This window comes from Scyliorhinus torazame, chromosome 3 (genome assembly GCF_047496885.1).
Source record: "Scyliorhinus torazame isolate Kashiwa2021f chromosome 3, sScyTor2.1, whole genome shotgun sequence".
NCBI lineage: Eukaryota > Metazoa > Chordata > Chondrichthyes > Carcharhiniformes > Scyliorhinidae > Scyliorhinus > Scyliorhinus torazame.
In genome coordinates, this window is record NC_092709.1 from 106,338,906 (window position 1) to 106,360,052 (window position 21,147).

Here is a 21,147-nt window from a genome sequence, read left to right on the forward strand (position 1 = left end):
CGTCTGATTGGCGCCGTTTTGGGCGCCAGTCGGCGGACATCGCGCCGTTTCGGGAGAATTTCGCCCCAGGTTTTTGAAAGACAAGGGAGTCTAGGGTTATCTGGGGCAGGCAGGAAAATGGAGTTGAGGCCACATTGAGATCAGCCAGCCATGATCTTAACAAATGACAGAACAGGTTCAAAAGGCAGAATGACCTACACTTGCTCCCTTTCCTAAGTCGTATGTTCCTATGAGTGGTTAAATGACAGAGCTGGCTGCTATTGAGGCTCTTTGTGGCTTTGTGAGGGGTGACCTCCCACCTGATGCCAATCAAAAGACCGTTGACCATATAATGGCTGCAGGTGAGACACAACCTCGCCCCCGTCTTTACATGAGGGAGCAGAACCACTGCCCCAAGAGTAAAATTTAGCCCCATGTGTTATAAAATGCAATGTGATTTCCATATAAAAGAAAGGAGACCCTGGTGAGCACAAAGTATCATTGAAGAATGTTGGCTATAAAGTCGGTTCTTTAGCCTGCTGAAGCACGTAGTCCTCACTGCCTACATTTTATTTTCACGTGGCATGCATAAATCGAGTTGAGATTTATTTGAGACTGCAGAATCCTGTAAGGCTAAAGGAAACTCTCTGCATTATTTTCAATCATTTCTGTAAAGCTACACATCTAGTGCCTTTGTGCTTGTCAATAAAGCTGGATGTTTTGAAGATACGTGCCTGAATGGTGGATTTTATACAGAATGTATAATCCAGCATTGAGATTTATACATTTTTATGGGAAAATCAAGACCTCAATGCTATAAAAGAAATATGAGCTAAGGCGTCACCCATTCTAGTTGATGTCATTGTTAACAGTCTATTGGATGGCATTATAAAGGATGGATTTGATGTAACTGTGACATCTAAAAAACAAAGAACATTACAGCACAAGAACGCAAGGCCCTTTGGCCCACCAAGCCTGCGCCGATCCAGGTTCCTTATTTAGACCTCTTATTGCCCAAATGATCTGAATCCCTGCATTCCTCGTCCGTTCATGTGTCTATCAAGGTACATTTTAAACATTGCTATCGTGCGTGCCTCCTCTGGCAACACATTCCAGGCACCCAACACTCTCTGCGTGAAAAACATTCCCCGCACATCCCCATTAAACTTTCCCCCTCTCACCTCTTAAAGATTTCAGCCGTGATTCTCCCGATCTGCGAATAAGTGCTCTAGTCAGCGGGAAAACCAGAGTGAATCGCGCTGGCACTCGGAGTGACTCCGACGTGCTATGCAGTGGCACTTGGAAATGTTCTTTTTACCCAAATCGGGTTTTCTATGCTATTCCATGGCACCCAGGGTCCGCGTTGGAGCTGAAAGGGGGTGAGACCTAATCTCTCTGACAGGTCCCGCCCCTCTAAGATCAGGGTGCCATTTTTAAAGAACACTCCAAAGTCAAAAAGGTGCTGCAGTGCCCCCCTTCCCCACAGATCGCTAGCAGGGTAACCTCCACATCCTAATCGCTGGCAAGGACTTCTCAGATTCCCCAGTCCCCTTTTTCAGATCCCCCGCTCCTTGACAGTGCCACCTGGCACTTTGCATTCCAAGGAGTGGCAAGGCGGTAACTACCCTTCTAACAATTGCCTCCAGGCTGCTGAATGGGGGTCCTTCATGGGAGGTGGGGGTCAGGGGGGCTTCTGCTGGGCTGGAGGGGCGCAGGTTGAGGGTCTTTCCTGGGATGGGACTAGTTTGGCTGCTTTACCCATCCGCAGCCTTTAAACCTTTAAATAGTCAGTCAGTATGTACAAATTAAAATTTTCTCATAATAAAGCAAAAGTGATCCCATCTGTATCCCTAAACCTTTTAAAAGGTCTGTCAGTATGCCTAGTTTAAAGGTCTTTGAGTTGAAGGTAAAAATAATCCCTTTAAAGTGGTGGAAACCTTTGGAGTGGTCTTCGCACAGTCAATATCATTGCCCTTTAAAGTATAGAAGTCTGTAATTATGGCTAGAAGGTTGAAAGCTTTGAACTGCATTGTTTACATTCAATTTCATGCCTGTTTCCTGCTAAAAGCTTTTCAGTTGACAGGTTCAGGCTGTTTCAAAGGGGAGACTAGATTGTTTATTTATATGGCTCTGCAGGGATCCATTAACTCAGGGGAGCAGGTGTCTGTCTAACCTTTCTAGGAAGCATCCGAGAACAAAGAGGCAGCCTCATTACAAAAACTGTGGCCATAGGGTGCAAAATTCAGAATCGTAGCACCACTGCTCTGGCCCCTCACATGAAGATATGGATGAAGCAGTTGGTCAAAAGCTAATCTGATCTATGGCATTTGACATGGACATGAAGAAAATCATGGTATATTTCTCACTATATTGTATATGTCCCACTACCACACTGAAAGAAGATGTAGATGTACACTCCAGTGCGCTGGTAGGGCAATTCAAGGAAGCAATTCCCAATACTTCACCATTCAAATCTATACAAGGGAATCCTGCTATTGAATCGCCATTTTGAGCGGGCTGCCAGATAGCGAGGTCCTGCGGCTGGCTACCTCCTCTTTGCATCGCAATTTAGTCTCCATGCCCGGATTTTCTGGGTAGCCCCTTTCCCCCCCAAGTACGGGGGTGATCTGGCCCGGCCCCCCCCCCAAATAAAAGCCCCCCTAAAAAAGGAGACGCCCACTCCCCATAGACCCTGTAAATAAGGAGACCCCACCAGACACCCCCTAAATGAAGTTACTCTCCCCAGAGACCTCCTTAATAAAGGGGCCTCCCTAGATAAAGGAACCGCCCTAGAGATCCCCTAAATAAAGTGACCCCCTAAATAAATTGACCTTCCCGGAGACACCCTAAATAAAGTGACCACCTAAAAAAGTGACCACCTAAAAAAGAGACCCCCCCCCCCCCAAAGAAAAAAGACCTCTCTCTGGAAGCTTCCCAGAAAAGAGGCCCTTGTCCGGAAGCTAGAGAGCAGTCCAGACAGAGGTGGTGAAAAAGATTACTGTTGTAACATTCACCTGCTGGCTCAGACAGAGGAAGCACAGACAGAGTGACAACCCCTGTAAAAAAAAGAAACCAGTCAGCTGTGTTTAAACCCCTCAGACCCTTGAGTTGCAAACCATTCATTCATTTTCCTTACTAGGCTGCGATTGACAGCTTCCACACACGCACAGCTGTCAGCCTTGCTTCATTCATCTTCCTTCACTGTTGAGTAACTCTGAAGTGCTCTAACCACAATGTTTATACACATCAAGCACTTCAAAGAAAGTTAAGTGCTTTCCAATCAACCCTGATTTTGAAGTGGAAATTGACAGATCTCTCGAGGCGTTGCGAGCCACGTAGATCCCGAGAGCGGGGTCTCCCGGCTTCTATCAGCCATGGCAAGCTGCTTTTCGTGCCAGCATGGTCGTTCGATCATACCCATAGGTTAGACTGGGAGGTAGTGTGAATGTTTTTCAGGAACGGGGCAAACGAGGTGAGAGTATAGTTAATAAAATTAATATTTGCTGAGATTTTACAGTAAATGTCATGTCAAGTGGCAGAATTCGAATTAAGGGTAGAATTGACCCTAGTTCTAAAACTCTGACTGAGCTTTAAAACAGTCAGAAAATAATGTTGCCACTGGTTTTGAAACATCAATTTAACCAGTTATTTCTTTAGAAAGGGAACATATCTGATCCAATTAACTTCAAGTGCACTGTTAGTTACTCTGTTGGAAGTATAATCCATGTTGAAATAGGCCTTAATGTGCCATCAAACTGATTTAAAAACATAACATTTTTTAGTATCAAAGGAGACCATCGCTCAATGTATCCATGCTGGCTCACTACGAGAGCAATTTACGTAGTTCCACTTCCCCATCCTTTCCCCATACCCCTTCAAATGATTTCTTTCTTTCACTGCTTATCCAATTCCCTTTTGAAGGCCTTGATTGACGTTAGTGAGGCTGAAAATCCACAATTCCACACAAAGACATTGGCCAAAGCTACAGGTGGGGTTTTGGTAGGAGTGGGCAGAAACGCCTTAATTTTGGAATTCCCATTTTCCTGACCTGCAGTGTGAGGAGACCAGGCAGGATGTACAATCACCACCACCCTCCTGTCTCATCAAGTCTCTTTCTAATGTGTCAGCTAAAATGAGTGTCCATACCATTCTGAAGTACTTGGTGACATCATTTACTAATAGTGTATGCTGTATTATTTTTAATAGACCTTTTTTCCATCATGTGTTAATGGATATTATGAAGGCATGCAGTTGACAAGATTTATGTGAACAACAATTTTCTGTTGCAACTGACATAAGACCATAAGACATAGGAGCAGAATTAGGCCACTCAGCCCATCGAGTCTGCTCCGCCATTCAATCATGGCTGATATTTTCTCATCCCCATTCTCCTGCCTTCTTCCCATAACCCCTGATCCCCTTATTAATCAAGAACCTATCTATCTCTGTCTTAAAGACACCCAGTGATTTGGCCTCCACAGCCTTCTGCGGCAAAGAGTTCCACAGATTCACCACCCTCTGGCTGAAGAAATTACTCATCTCTGTTTTCAAGGATCAACCCTTTAGTCTGAGATAGTGTCCTCTGGTTCTAGTTTTTCCGACAAGTGGATACATCCTCTCCACGTCCACTCTATCCAGGCCTCGCAGTATCATGTAAGTTTCAATAAGATCCCTTCTCAACTGCCGACTGAACCTGCACATTAACCTGAAGAGAATCTTGAACAAGGACTCCCAAGTCCCTTTGTGACTTCTGATTTCCTAAGCATTCCCCATTTAGAAAATAGTTTATGCCTAAATCCCTCCTTCCAAAGTGCATAACCTCACACTTTTCCACGTTGTATTTCATTAGCCACTTCATTGCCCACTCTCCTAGCTTGTCCAAATCCTTCTGCAACCCCCTTGCTTCCTCAATACTACCTCTACAGATCTTCGTATCATCTGCAAACTTAGCAACAGTGCCTTCAGTACCTTCTTCCAGATCATTAATGTATATTGTGAAAAGTTGTGGTCCCCGCTCAGATCGCTGAGGCGCACCACTAGTCACCGGCTGCCATCTTGAAAAATACCCCTTTATCCCCACTGTCTGCCTTCTGCCAATCAGTCAATCCTCTATCCATGCCAGGATCTTACCCTTAACACCATGGGCTTTTAACTTATTTAACAGTCTCTTATGCGGCACCTTGTCAAAGGCCTTTTGGAAATCTAAATAAATCACGTCCACTGGTTCTCCTTTGTCTAACTTGCTTGTTACCTCCTCAAAGAACTCTATAACAGATTTGTCAGACGTGACCTCCCTTGACAGTCAAGACACCCTCCTACATGACTAGACTAATGACAAACACATCAGGACCCGCAGGATGATAATGTCATGGATGACTGAACATTACATAAACTGTTGCATTTGAATCAACTAGCAACAGTTGGTTAACCAAGGAACATGTTGAAAGCTTCCCATCTGCAGAGAAACTAGATTAGCACAAAGCTGGAAAAGGCACTGGAATCTGAAGGCAGGAAGAAGTAAATATCTAATTTCAACAAGTAGAAAATTATTACAGGTAAATTAAATTTCTACTTGCGCGCACACACACATCACACATACACTTACAGTCATCTCTTTCTCAAACATTCACTCTCATCTTACACATTCACTCATCTAACACACTCACTCTCATCTCTCCCACACACACTCACTCTCATCTAAACTCTCATCTCTCTCACACACACATTATTACAATTCTCTTCGCTATAATCAGAAGTAGTTATTGGGAAGAAATAGCTAATAAAACGTCCAGTATGGCCATGCAGTGACATAGCTCCTGAAAGAGAAACAAAAGCAATTTTCATTCAATACACATATATCGTAAGAGCATCTCCTGTGTATTAACCACAACACTTCATTCTATTTACAGGCTACAGACTCACTGCTGAAATTTGGGAGTAGATAACACTAGCAGGGTAATGCTGTGAATCAGAAACCACTTACACCACAACAAAAATGGATGCTGGTTCGAGAATCCAATGGAAAGCCTCTGGAAAGTCAGTAAAGATCTGAAGGGCAATATCTTGAAGTAGGACATAGAACAGTACAGCACAGTACAGGCCCTTCGGCCCACAATGTTGTGCCTACCATTTATCCTAATCTAAGATCAACCTAACCTACACCCCTTCAATTTACTGCTGTCCATGTGCCTGTCCAAGAGTCGCTTAAATGTCCCTAATGACTCTGACTCCACCAGCTCCAAGGCAGTGCATTCCACGCACCCACCACTCTCTGTGTAAAGAACCTACCCCTGACATCTCCCCTATACCTTCCTCCAATCACCTTAAAATTATGTCCCCTTGTGACAGCCATTTCCACCCTGTGGAAAAGTCTCTGGCTATCCACTCTATCCATGCCTCTTATTACCTTGTACACCTCTATCGCCTTCTTAACAACCCTATCAACCTGGGTGGCAACTTTGAGGGATCTATGTACGTGGATCCCAAAATCCCTCTGTTCCTCCACAATTCCAAGAATCCTGCCTTTAACCCTGTATTCAGCATTCAAATTCGATCTTCCAAAATGAATCACTTCACATTTATTTAAGTTGAACTCCATCTGCCACTTCCCAGCCCAGCTCTGCATGCTGTCAATGTCCTGTTGTAACTGCAACAGCCCTCAACACTATCTACAACTCCACCAACCTACGTGTCATCGGCAAACTTACTAACCCACCCCTCAACTTCCTCATCCAAGTCATTTATAAAAACACAAAGAGCAGAGGTCCCAGAACAGATCCCTGCGGGACACCGCTGGCCACCGATCTCCAGGCAGAATATTTTCCATCCACTACCACTCACTGTCTTTCGGCAAGCCAATTCTGTATCCAGACAGCCACATTTCCCTGTATCCCATGCCGCTTGACTTTCTGAATGAGCCTACCATGGGGAACCTTATCAAATACCTTACTGAAATCCATATACACCACATCCACTGCCCGACCTTCATCGTTGTGTCTCATCACATCCTCAAAGAATTCAATGAGGCTTGTGAGGCATGACCTGCCCCTCACAAAGCCATGCTGACTATCTTTAATCAAACTATATTTTTCAAAATAATCATAAATCCTATCTCTCAGCATTGGTCTGGGCCCCAATTTGTGATAACCACCGGTTTGCCCCGGGGAATATGGATGGGGGGTTCTGGGTATGGTGGAGAGCGGGGATTGAGAGGATGGGGGATGTGTTCATAGAGGGGAGCTTTCCGAGTATGAGGGTGCTGGAGGAAAAGTTTGGGCTGGTGAGGGGAAACAAATTCAGATACTTCCAGGTACGGGACTTCCTTCGTAAACAGGTGGCAACCTTCCCGCTCCTACCGCTGAGGGGGATTCAAGACAGGGTAATTTCCAGAGGGTGGGCAGGGGAGGGGAGCGTTTCGGACATCTATAAGGAGCTTATGGGGTCAGAGGAGACGCAGACCGAGGAGCTGAAGCGGAAGTGGGAGGAGGAGCTGGGAGATGAGATAGAGGATGGTTTATGGGCAGACGTGTTGAGTAGAGTCAACGCGTCTGCAACATGTGCCAGGCTCAGCCTGATACAATTTAAGGTTGTGCACCGGGCTCACTTGACAATGGCCCGGATGAGCAGATTCTTTGGGGTGGAGGACAGGTGCACAAAATGTGCGGGAGAACCAGCGAACCATGTCCATATGTTTAAGACATGCCCAAAGCTTAGGGGATTTTGGCAGGGGTTTGCGGTCGCCGTGTCCAAGTTGTTAAAAACAAGGGTGGTGCTGGGTCCAGAGGTGGCGATTTTCAGGGTGTCGGAAGATTAGGGAATCCAGGAGGAGAAAGAGGCAGATGTTCTGGCTTTTGCTTACCTGGTAGCCCAGAGACGGAAACTATTGGCATGGAGGGACCCAAAGCCCCCGAAGTCGGAGACCTGGCTATCGGACATGGCTAGCTTTCTCTGTATGGAGAAAATCAAGTTCGCCTTGAGAGGCTCACTGTTAGTGTTCACCAGAGGTGACAGCCGTTCGTCGACTTCCTTGCGGAAAATTAATAGTCAGAAGACGGCGGGGTAGTTTAGGTAGGAATAGGGGGATAATAAGGGTGGGACCTGTACGAAAGGTAAACGGTTGTCGCACTATATTTATGGTTTCATGTACCTTGTCTATTTTGTTGTTGTTTCTATACCAAAAAAACCTCAATAAAATGTTTATTAAAAAAAAATCCTATCTCTCAGAATCCTTTCCAGTATTTTGCTCACCACAGGCGTAAGACGGACTGGTCTGTAATTTCCAGGGATTTCCTTATTCCCTTTCTTGAACAGGGGAACAACATTCACCTCTCTCCAATCATCCGGTACTACTCCAGTGGATAGTGAGGACGCAAAGATTATCGCCAACGGCGCAGCAATCTCCTCCCTCGCTTTCTGTAGTAACCTTGAGTATATCGTGTCTGGTCCAGGGGATTTATCTATCCTAAGGATAAAAGCAAATTACTGCGGATGCTGGAATCTGAAACCAAAAAGAAAATGCTGGAAAATCTCAGCAGATCTGGCAGCATCTGTAGGGAGAGAAAAGAGCTAACGTTTCGAGTCCAGATGACCTCATGACAAAGGGTCACCTGGACTCGAAACGTTAGCGCTTTTCTCTCCCTACAGATGCTGCCAGACCTGCTGAGATTTTCCAGCATTTTCTTTTTGGTGACTTCAGCACATCCTACTTCTTAATATCAACCTGTTCGAGCCTATTAAACTGGTTCACACTGTTCTCATGAACAACAAGGTCCCTCTCGCCAGTGAATACTGAAGCAAAATATTCATTTAGAGCCTCCCCTACCTCCTCAGACTCTAGGCACAAGCCCCTCCACTATCCCTGATTAACCCTACTCCCACTCTGGTCATCCTCTTATTTCTCACATATGTGTAGAACGCCTTGGGGTTTTCCCTAATCCTTCCCGCCAGGGCTTTTTCATGTCCCCTTCTAGCTCTCCTAAGTCCATTTTTGAGTTCTTTCCTGGCTACCTTGTAACCCTCTAGAGCCGTGCCAGATCCTTGCTTCCTCAACCTTACGTAAGCTTCCTTCTTCCTCTTGACTAGAAGCTCCACTTCTCTTGTCACCCAAAGCTCCTTCACCTTACCGTTCCTTCCTAATCTCAGTGGGACAAAACTATCCAGCGCTCACAGCAAGTACTCCTTAAACAATCCCCACATTACTGTTGTGCTTTTCCCTGAGAACAACTGTTCCCAATTTATGCTCCTCAGCTCCTGTCTAATAGCAGTATAATTTCCCCTCCCCCAATTAAATACCTTCCCACACTGTCTGTTCACTATCCCTCCCCACGTCTATGGTAAAGGTCAAGGAGTTGTGGTCAGAGCAGAAATGCTCTCCCACCGAGATATCAGACACCTGACCTGGCTCATTGCCAAGTACCAAATCCAATATGGCCTCCCCTCCTAGTCGGCCTATCTACATATTGAGTCAGGATGCCTTCCTGGACACACCTGACAAAATCTGCTCCATCCAAACCATTTGTACTAAGGAAGTTGAAGTCACCCATGACAACTCTGTTACTTCTGCACCTTTCCAAGATCTGCCACCCAATCTGTTCCTCCATCTCTGCTGCTATTGGGGGAATGTAGAAAACTCCCAATAAAGTGACTGCTCCTTTCTTGTTTCGGACTTCCATCCATATTGACTCAGGAGACAAACCCTCCTCCACTACCTCCTTTTCTGCAGCTGTGATGCTCCCTAAATAACATTGCCACTCCCCTTCCTCTTTTACCTCCCTCCCGATTCTTCTTAAAACATCTAAACCCCGGAACATCTAAAAACTATTCCTGCCCCGGTGAAATCCATGTCTCCGTAATGGCCACAACATCGTTTTTCCAAGTACTGATCCATGCAAGTTCATCTCCCTTATTCCTGACACTCCTTGCATTGAAACCGACACACTTTAACCCATCCCATTGAGTGCAACTTTGCCCTATCAACTTTCTATCCTTCCTCACAGCATCGCTGCATACTATTTCTGCCTGTTCAACAGCTACCCTATCCTCTGATCCATAGCTCTGGTTTCCATCCCCCTGCCAAACTAGTTTACACCCTCCCGAAGAGCTCGAGCAACCTCCCACCCAGGATATTGGTGCCCCTCCAGTTTAGGTGCAACCCGTCCTTCATGTTGAGGTCCCACCTTCCCCAGAAGGTATCCCAATGATCCACATATCTGAAGCTTTCCCTCCTGCACCAGCCCTGTAGCCACGTGTTCAGCTGCACTCACTCTCTGTTCCTTGCCTCACTTGCATGTGGCACTGGTAGTAATCCTAAGATTACTACTCTGCTCGTCATATTCTTTAGCTTCCAACCTAACTCCCTAAAATCACTTTTTAGATTCTCATCCCTTTTCTTAGCTATGTCGTTTGTGCCTATGTGCATCACGACTTCTGGTTGCTCCCCCTCTCCCTTAAGAATCCTGTAGACTCAATCAGAGACATCCCTGACCCTGGCACCCGGGAGGCAACATACCTCCTGGGTGTCTCTTTCACGACCACAGAATCCCCTATTCGTTCCCCTAACCATTGAGTCTCCTATAACTATCGCCTTTTTATTCTCCCCCTTATCTTCTGAGCCATAGAGCCAGGCTCAGTGCCAGAGACCTGGCCGCTATGGCCTTCCCCTGGTAGGTCACACCTCTCTCCTCTCCCCCCACCCCCCCCCCCAACAGCATTCAAAACGGTATTCTTGTTTTGAAGGGGATGAGGATTGCTGGTTTTACACAAGCATAGTAAGCATATTTACTTGAGAGGCAATCTGCTCAGTCCAATTATATATGAAGCAAATTAATTATGTCAGTGTGTATCTGGGAGTGGCCAGACTACACAGTAGATATAATTGTTTTGTTCAATGCATACCCTTTTCCAATGGGCTCCATGGTAGTTGTGAAAGAGTGAGCATCTGTTTCTTATAGCTGGCGCGAAACTTTATTTTGCTACTGCAGCTCCTGCATATATATATAGTGCACAGATAAGATTGTATCGGAGCATAATGTGAACCTTGTTCCCTACATGGCATAATTTCAGTGGTGATCATGCATTCCCTCGCTTGAGAATTTGACATTGTCATGTACCTCATCACTCTGCTCATCTGAGATAACTTTAGCCCCAGGAATGAGTGCATCACATGTTCTGGAAATGTAAAGAATTTATGCAGACATCAGAGGGGCACCAACTAGATTATGCATTTTAAATACAACTGAAGAAAAGGACAGCAGACTTCATTCATATCAATGAATGAATTCACACTCAATTGCTAGCAAGCTGATTAAGTTAAGCACTGTGAACAATGCTTTCAAAATGACATGGCTTGTGCTGAAAGCGAAGATTATCTTTGGAAAGAACCTGCATTTTGCATTTAACAAATTACTGAAACTCTGGATATATACTTTTTCCTTGTGAATTAACCAAAGTTGTTTCTGATTATGCACTGAGGTTGAACAAGTGGTTTGTTGTGGTGCCTTTGGGACTGCCATGTTATGCTTTTGATCGTTGTTTATTTCACTTTACTCTGCGTCATCCATTTCAGGTTATTAATCTATTTCCATCATCCTTACAAAATCTTGGAACATTTCTTAATTCTTTTTTACTGTATTGTCAAATTATGGCCTGAAATGATGTGTCGCCAATGAAGTTCTGGTCATGCTTAGAAAACTGTAATGGCTCATCTACCACCCCATCTATTTTGTACACTGATGCTTTCTCCTTCATAAATTTAATTGGTCAGTCATCTCGAGGAGATTTGTTCGCAGGGGGGAAAGATTAGAGTGTGTTGCATCCGGGACAGCACGGTGGTGCAGTGGTTGGCACTGCTGTTTCACGGCGCTGAGGACCCGGATTCGATCCCGGCCCAGAGGACCCGGGTTCGATCCCGGCCCCGAGGACCCGAGTTCGATCCCGGCCCCCGGGTCACTGTCCGTGTGGAGTTAGCACATTCTCCCTGTGTTGCGTGGGCCTCACCCCCACAACCCAAAGATGTGCAGGGTAGGTGAATTGGCCACGCTAAATTGCCCTTAATTGAACAAAAAAAGAATTGGGTACTCTAAATTTACATTAAAAAAAAGAATGTGTTGCATCCATTTTTCAGGCATTTAAAGGGAGAAGTAGTTATTACCAAACAGAATTCAGAATTGGATCAGTATTGAGGTTTTGGTTGAGGGCCTTGCGTATGCTAGTCAGGAACCTACTGCCTCTTTTAAGACACAATCTCAAAGGCCTTCCAGGGTTTTCAGCAGTTTAACCAGCAATACTTAGAGGGACCCCGCAATCCTGCGATTAGATTAGTATAATTTACATTAACGTGGAGTTCCTTTGTCTATTGGTCCAAGAACTAATAAACTACCTAGCTACAGTTTAAATTAAGCCATTGATCACAGTGTAATTACTAAACTTGCGTTAACATTTGCAAGGGAGAATTAAGTGAAACTCCATGTTCGCACTGAGCAGGTGCAGCAATACAAACACCAAAACCTGCAAACCTGTTCATTTTTGCAAAAAGCCGCTTCCCAGTCTCGAAACTCACAAAGTGAATCAAGAATGTTATTCTGGTCTAGGTACATGAAGTGTGAATAAACTATGAAAAATGTTTTTGTGTTAAAACAATAGATTTGATGTACAGTACTGCAACCACACCCCACTTTAATTATTAATGAACAAACATGCAGATGCACATGGGTTATGAGTTTGGCTAGGACTGATCCTTAAAAGCAAAAGATCACAACAACTAAATCATCAAAATGCAATATCACAAAATATTACTTTTCTTGTGAGGAAGCCATCAGTGAACTTGTGAACACACCGTATAATGTGCCTATTTGAAGCTTTGTACATTGCAACTGCAGAATGTAAATGACTGAAAACCAGACCAAAAATATGAGGCAGGACTGGAAACTAGAGAAAAGATAGTGAACAAATGGTGCAGAGAGCAGCAAAATCAAGAGAAAAGGAGACACAGAATAGGCAATACACAAATACAAAGTAGACCAGGAGAGGGTTAAAGAAAAAAATTACCATTTATATTTATATGTATTTATACTGAGATTCATGAATATTTTGAAGTATATTGTCAATTTGGAATAGCTTTCTGACCATCTTTCTGATGAGTAGCCTTATCTGCCCATGGCACATATTAAATGCTATGTGATTATGTCCAGAAAATGGCAGGCAGCAAATTTTGGATATATGCTGGTTACAGGTAAGGCTTACTCCAGAAGAGCAAAATCAGATAATTATCCCTATTGTGTCTGTTCCTCACTCTCATTAATGTAAAAAATCTCAACATTAAGAATGCATTTCCCACAGGGAAGTTATACTTTAAGGGAGTGCAGGTTGGAGATATCAATTCTCTGTTCTGAAAGTGGGAATCTCCACTGGGAACACAGCATCATGGAATATCCCAATAAAGATTAGGGGCTGGATCTTAACTGTTGCTACTGGAAAGTTAAAGAGTAACAGCAATCTGGCAACTTGTGTTACACCTCGCATGCTTTTCTTATCGATATAAAATGTGTTTCAGGGTCTCCTGCCTGACAGGAAGTTAAAATTGACTCCAAGGTGCGCATGATGCCGTTTGAATCTTGAACAGTTCCAGGACCAAAGTAATCCAATAAAAAACTGATACTGAGTTCATGTATACATATCTTGCAATGAAATCAATATCAGTTCCAATCCAAAATATCCTCATGTACGGTTAGATCCAAGTTCTGTAGTTTACATTGCAGTTAGATGCAAAAAGAAATTCCAGCTACCCAAATTAGACGCTGCAGTAAATGTACATGTCATCACAATCCCGATGCTGCTTATAGCCTAATACTGAATACTAGACACATATTTGCAAAACATATAAAAAGTACTGGAGTAAATTATCCTTACAGCAATAGACTTTTCATTACTGCAGCACCTCAAATCCAAAATCGGACACAGAAGTCGATTCAAGCCCTAGTTTAAAAATCCCGCATTATCCTTCCTGTAGGCCTCTTATTACAAATACATATTTTCGAGGAGCAGCCGGTGGTGCAGAGGTTAGCACTGCTGCCTCACGGCGCCGAGAATCCGCGTTCGGTCCTGGCCCCAGGGCACTGTACGTGTGGAGTTTGTACATTCTCCCCATGTCTGTGTGAGTCTCACCCCCTCAACCCAAGAGGTGTGCAGGGTAGGTAGGTTGGCCACACTAAATTGCCCCTTGATTAGAAAAAGAAGAATTGGCTACTCTAAATTTATTTTAAAAAACAAATGCGTATTTTCTGCCGGAGAAGAGTGTGTTACAATGTCCTCACGTCAACTAGCTGCAAACTGACAACACATTCTCACAATCGCAAAATATTGCGTGCTGTCAGGGAAATTCTTCTGAACTCTCTCTCAGGCTGCAAAGTATGAACAGCACAAGAACAGGCCATTCTGCGCAACAGGTCCTTGGTGGTTCTCACACTTGATCACACGAGCCATTACAAAGGTTTCAAATGAAAAATTGCTTAATAACAGATCAGAGACCTTGGACAACGACAGGTTTGGAAGAAAGAAAATCAGATAATGTTTTCTGGTCAGGAGTCTTGTGATGCAGCATTGACTTTCCTGATTTGCTGATTATTCCCTAGATGATCCACTTAAACGAAAGGAAAGGTCTGGGCTATGCTTTTTTTTTTAAAACTTCTATTTACCAGATGTTAGGACAGTTTTATTTATTTTTTTCCTTCTGAAAAGTTTAATTTATTACCATTCACAAAGAAATGCACTCACTGTCCTCATGGACTGCTGGACAAAGGTAATAGGACTATAGTCAGTGGAAGCCATTGTTTGTCGCTAGCATTTGTTGTCTTCCAGTGTTATTTCCAGTTCTGATTATAATACCATCTTCCAAGAGCACTCTTCCAGCAAGCTGCTGTTTGGAATTGTGGCGGGCAGCCAAGAATGAGTGAAAATCCTTGCACTACGGCACATAGTCCAATAGGTCCTTGCTTTGATTCCCTGTGTGTCTTGAACCAGCTGACTACAGTTATGGCTGTAGTTAGAACCATAGAATCCCTACAGCGTAGAACGACGCCATTCGGCCCAATGAGTCTGCACCTACCCTCTGAAAGAGCATCCTACCCAGGCCATTCCTCCACCCTATACCTGTAACCCCATCTAACCTGCACATTTTTGGACACAAATGGCAATTTAGCATGGCCAATCCACCTAACCACATCTTTGGACTGTGGGAGGAAACCGGAGCACCCGGAGGAAACCCACGCAGACACGGGGAGAACGTGCAAACTCCACACAGTCACCCAAGGCCAAACCAGGGTCCCTGGCACTGTGAGGCAGCAATGCTGACCACTGTGACACCATGCCACCAGTTGGGGCACATTGTTTGCCTCAATGCCTCTGATTCGTTGAGGAGAGAAATAATCATGCTCCTGACCACTATCCAGTGAACCTTTCCAGAAGGTAAAGCCATCCAAGGAAGACAGGATTTGGATCAGCTATGGCGATCTCTGTGGTGGAATAGTATCAGCTACCTGACTTAAAGAATGGCTAAAGGCATGAGATTCTGGAAGGTCCCAGAATTAGTGGACCAATATCCCAGCAAGAGAAAAGGAAAAGGGAAAAAATTGGAGCAAAAAATAAAATGAGCTGAAGGAAACTTAAAAGTAAAAGAATTTCTACCCAAGCCACTGAGTAATGCTTTCAGCCACAACTTCAATATTTTAGTTTAGTGCGTTGATAAGATTCTATGGACTGAATGGACAGCATCTGTTATCATATATATATATATATATATATGTATACACACACACATTATGTATCTATAATCTGGTCCAGGTGAGAAAATGAAATATTCAACTTGGCCTGATAGGACATGGAAACTCATCCGTAGTTTCTGCTGATGGGACAGAGATGTATTTCCTGTCTCTACTGTGGAACAGAAGCAATCCTGGGTTCTCGTCATGGGATAGGGACCAATTCCTGGTCTCTCCCGGTGGTAAGGGGACCTATTGCCAGCTTCTCCCAGAGGGATGGGGTTTTTCGATTCCTGACCCCAACTTGGGCTGTGGCTCCTCCAGCTGGACCCAGGCTTGTGGCTTTCTCAGTATCCTGCCTACTGATAACTGGTAAAGATGCCGGGAATTTTGACTGGGTAGTGACCCCAGGCTTCAGGCCTGACACACTGTCTTCACTTTCTCTGTGTCTGTGTTGCCGCCAGCCAACAGCATGGTTGTTGGGGCTGAGTAGAGGTTGCGCCCCAATAACCTCTCCACCATTTCCTGCTCTCCACCGCTGGGTAAAGGCAGCAGGTCGCCATGTCCAAAAGGGGGGCAGCCGAAGTCAGTCCACTCACAGTTTAATCTAAAAATTACAGGTCAGGAATGAACACTTCCTTATTGCAAGTTTTCTTATGAGAAAGCTATTTTGTTCAGTACGTTTTCATTTAGCATGCTGTTTTTCAGGAACATATTAAGCGCTCTTCATTAGGGATAGCTGGATCCCTAATCTCTCTACTTCACAAAGCTTTCAACCTTTTCTAGAATTAACATGTATCTGCATTTCTTCCAGTGCAGGGCTCATGGCGCTTATCCATGAAGCCTTACTGTATGAGATAATAAATCAAAATTCTGGAAAATATTCCAGGGTTGGCACTTCCAGATCCTTTAAAATAGAGGCAAGTTTGGAAAATTGCTTTGGAAGTTTGTGAGAATATTAGAAAATTCTTGGAAGGTCTGTCTAATGTTTGGCTGTTACACAGATTTATCTAAATAAACATCATCTGGAAAATTCCCCACTGATCAATGATAGGGAGAGAGAGCGCTTGAGCTTATTCCAATGCAGGCTCAGGGCGTTAAAGTTCAATATATGTCATTTTGGGTTTTTTGTTCTAAAGGCAGCATTGTAATGACATGTTAGGACTTCAGTAAATTTTAAGCTTAATAAAAAGTCTAAATCCTAATTAGCAGAAACTGCATTTTATTCTTTATTACACAGTTCCAAAAGATGGCCTGAAAAGTCAAGCTTCGTTTGATGAGATGAGGACAAGCTATATCAAGGAGTTGAGGAGAGTTATAGCAAGAAATGAAAATAACTCTGGACAAAATTGGCAACGGTTTTATCAGTTGACCAAAGTCCTTGACTGTATGCATGAGGTAGGTTTAAAAAAACAATATTCCAGGATTGTACAATTTCATAGTTTTCCTATTCTGATTACAAAAGCACTTTGTGTTTTTACTTTTGCATTTTACCCAGATATAGCAAAATGTTTGTTCTTTTTTTTTTAAATTTAAAGTAACCAATTCATTTTTTTTCCAATTAAGGGTCAATTTTGCATGGCCAGTCCACCTACCCTGCACATCTTTGGGTTGTGGAGGCGAGACCCATGCAGAGTAAAATGTTATTCCTGACCCTTGAGCCAGATTTTGCTTTTGCAGCAAATGTAAGACTGATGTAAGAAAAATGTTCACTGAGATGTAAACTCAGATCTTCCAGGCCCGAGGTGCTCAAATTAAATTAGTTTTAAACTTCCCTTGTTGGCCAAATTATTGAGTGATAATTCCTTGAACCATAGGGGGCTAGATTCTTCATGTGGGAGATCTTTGTTCTCCTGCCAGTGTTGAATTGGACCAGTTTTTCGAACCCCTTGCGGTCGTAAAGCAGGATGCATTTCAGTGTTCCAAGGCGTGCAAATTTATGCATGGCATGGAATACAAGGGATTCTCCGGCCGCCAACTTGAGCAGGCGATACAATAGCGGAGACCCGCAGCTAGTAGCCCCCCCCCGCACTGCAAATCGGCCCTGACCCCCCCCCCCCTCCCCACATTGTAAATTCATCCCAAACACCCCCCCCAACCACAGATTGGCCTGGCCACCCCCACAACCCCCCCCCCCAAACGCATGGTAGGCCCTGACCCCCAGATTGCCTGGGTGCCCCACCCCCAAGCACATGGGTGACACGATGCCCCCCCCACCGACACTCCTGCAATAGAGAGACCTCCCCCACCTAAACCCCTGTAATAGGGAGACCCCCACAGGGACCCCCTGACTAAAGGAACCCACCAGAAACCCCCTGACTAAAGGGACTCGTGTGATAGGGAACCCCACCCCCCACAGGGACCCCCTGGCTAAAAGGGCTCCCCACAGGGCCCCCTGACCAGCAGGACCCGCACAACGACCCCCTGACTAACGGGACCCCCACAGGGACCCCCTGACTAAGGAACCCCCCCCCCTCAGAAAAGAGACCTTTGTCTGGAAGCCAGAGAGCAGTCCAGGCAGGGGCTTGGAAGGCATTGCAGCTCTAATACTTACCTTATAGCGATACTATAGCGGAGTTCCGCGGCCTGAGAATCTATCATATTCCACACCAATCATGAATTTGTGTCCATTGCTCAAAGTACAGCAGCTGTGCCTGCACCTGATTCCCGTGGATCCACTACCTGCAGTTCATTCATGGCTTTTGAGTAGTTTTTGAGTGATTGACAGCTTGTAAAAAAACATCTGCAGCTTTGATTCATTCATATCCCTTCACCCTTCAGTGGCCTAGGTGGAGTAAACATTTCCCATATCAGAGATGAGAGTGCAGTGAAATCGCACGCTTGAAGTCATTATGACCCATTTGCATTTATTTCCATGCTCCCGCTGGCGTGCGGCGGTGAACTCATTCACTCCACTATTGAGGAGTCAGGCATGGCGTGCGGGTCGGCATCCCGCGTCGATCCCGATTTTGCCCCAACGCCCGATTCTCCGTCCCATCAGGGAACGCATTCTGGGCATGCCGGGACGGACAATCCTGCCCAAGTAGTGTCAATTTACAAAATAACATTAGTGAAAGGATCCCTGCTCACAATTAGTGGCAAAATTAGTTAGAATAAAATGGATGAAAATCATAAAGCAGCAATTGACTTTTGTGGATCCTGATCCTGCGATATGGATTTTTATTGCGAGAGGTGGCATCGATAATTTTACTAAAAGGCATATTGATAGTCGCTGGCACATGAAAGCTTATGCTCGGCTTTCTTGTATGATCACCTGGCTTTATCCTTGACAGTTGACATAATATATCCTCTAGTTTGGCTACCAGCCTCCTGCACAGGAGAGGTAGAAGACAAACAGAGTGGGCGAGATCTTCTGGCTGTTCCCGCCGGCAGCAACTTCCAGTCCCATCGACACCATAGCGGGCCGCAGGCTCGCGGCAGCATGGGGTGGATTCAGTGGGAAATCCCAATGACAGTGGCACAGGAGATACCACCGCCAGCAAATAGCGGGTCCCCTCCTGCCGCGTAGAAACAAGCTGTGGAGAAGCCTGAGAATCTTGGCAGTGTTTTTTGTGGCAATAGGAAAGGCAGTGAAAATTTGTTGCATCATTGATTCTGAAGCTTCATGGCATTTTTAGTATTTGTCTCAAGATTTCTGCTGAAAGAAATGAGCAAGTTCAGTGCAACTTCCAGCACCAGCAACACGCACACAATTGGCATTTCCTTCTGTCTTTTCACAGCTTCAGGATGTGCAAAACAAACATACATTATGGAGCAATTTGAAAACATTGGGGGATTTTGCACTCCCGCATTCAGGGGAGGGAATAGCAGCAAGGCAGAAAGTCCCAGGGAGTCCCAAAATGGGCTTCTACAACAGTGGCATTTCCTAGATCGTTTGTCCCCACCTCCCACCAATGATGTAACTTTGAAAGTTGGGATCACCATTTGAATAGTTTTAAATACTGTTATGGCCAGGGTTTAGAGAACCCAAAAGTGTATCATGGAGTTCACCTGACCCACAACCTTTACTAGATTGTGGTCTGGGGAGCACACGGCCCACTCTACAGGTGTGGTACAGCAGAAATGGAAAAGTATTTTTTTAAGCAAAACAATGTTTATTCTATGAACTCAAGTTAACCTTTTTAAAACATACAGTGAACATCTAAGCAACCATTAATTCAAATACAACACTAGGTAACCCTTTAAGCTTTCCTTTTAACATCCATAAGACTTAAAACACCTTTTACCAGAAACACATCAGGTTAAAGTCACTACTGTTATTAGTTTTATATCACCAGGATCGATTTACAGTCTTTAGATTACAGAGTGAGATTCATATACCTTCTGGCTGTGACTGCAGCTATACAGCTCTGAAAATGAAACTAAAACACACCCTGCAGCAAACAGCATAAAACGAAAGTAAAAAGCTGACAGACAGCCCAGCTCCACCCACTCTCTGACATCATTGCAGTAGTAAACACCCATTTCTTAAAGGTATTCTCACATGACAATACAACTGCCAGGCCTTTTTGCCTGATAGTCTCTCCGCCCTCCCCCTCCCCATTGGAATGTCCATTCTCATTGGCATGAGGGCACACCAATGTTGATCACGACAGGTCCCCCACGATGTGAACTTGGCGAGCAGAACCTGCCGGAGGCGCACAGGTGAGTACAGCCCCCAAGGGGGGAGGGGGAGGGTTGTGCTCATGCCCACCCCACTGTTCCGTGGGTGGGAAGTTCCATGCCCGTGTGTGGAGCTCTGGTGGGGCGGGGGGTTCTATGGGGGAAGTGTCGGGGATAGGTCTGTGTGGGGTTTGGGGAGGGGGGGGGGATGTTCTGTTGTGGGGGTAGGTTGGGGAGTTCCATGAGGGGTGTGGGGTTGTTTTTATATTTTTTTAAAATCAGGGCGGCCTTAGGTTAAATCAACATTGAAGGCTGACTGACATCTTGACCTGCCCACTCTGCATATATCTGGTGAAAGTTCCTTGTGCCCACATTAACACAATTACCAAAATGTGTTTGGGGTGACCAGCATCAGAAGTATGTGGATCCCTCTTCGAAATCAAAATGGCACCTTTAGGGCCAAATATGTCAGTGCTATATAATCAAATTTTGAAGCCTTTATTGCTTAAATTTGTAGAAGCTAATTTATACGAAACCACCACGATTTTATCAAATCTATTTGGATATTAATATTGCACAATGTGATTTCAACTCAAAAATAGTACAAATTAGTTGTGTCAGTTGGTTCCGTGATATAATTAGAAATTCTCACTGACAGTCACATCAAGCAGCCTCTGCCATGTGAGCTTCTGTAAACTAATAGTCGACAATGATGTGTGATATGGCTGCCAAAATGAAGTGCGATAACTTTGATTTTTGTCGCATTTTTTCCTTATGAAATCAATTTAACACC

General features: G+C 44.6%; 1 protein-coding gene across 3 annotated transcripts in view; it reads left to right on the plus strand.

Annotated features, from left to right (window-relative positions):
* The window catches only part of nr3c2 (nuclear receptor subfamily 3, group C, member 2), a 513,177-nt gene that overhangs the window by 486,935 nt on the left and 5,095 nt on the right, over nt 1-21,147 (plus strand). For all 3 annotated transcript variants that reach the window (XM_072496087.1, XM_072496088.1, XM_072496086.1), the window contains exon 8: nt 16,972-17,129. In XM_072496087.1, the coding sequence (XP_072352188.1) occupies nt 16,972-17,129 (158 nt within the window). The remainder of the gene's footprint in view (nt 1-16,971; nt 17,130-21,147) is intronic.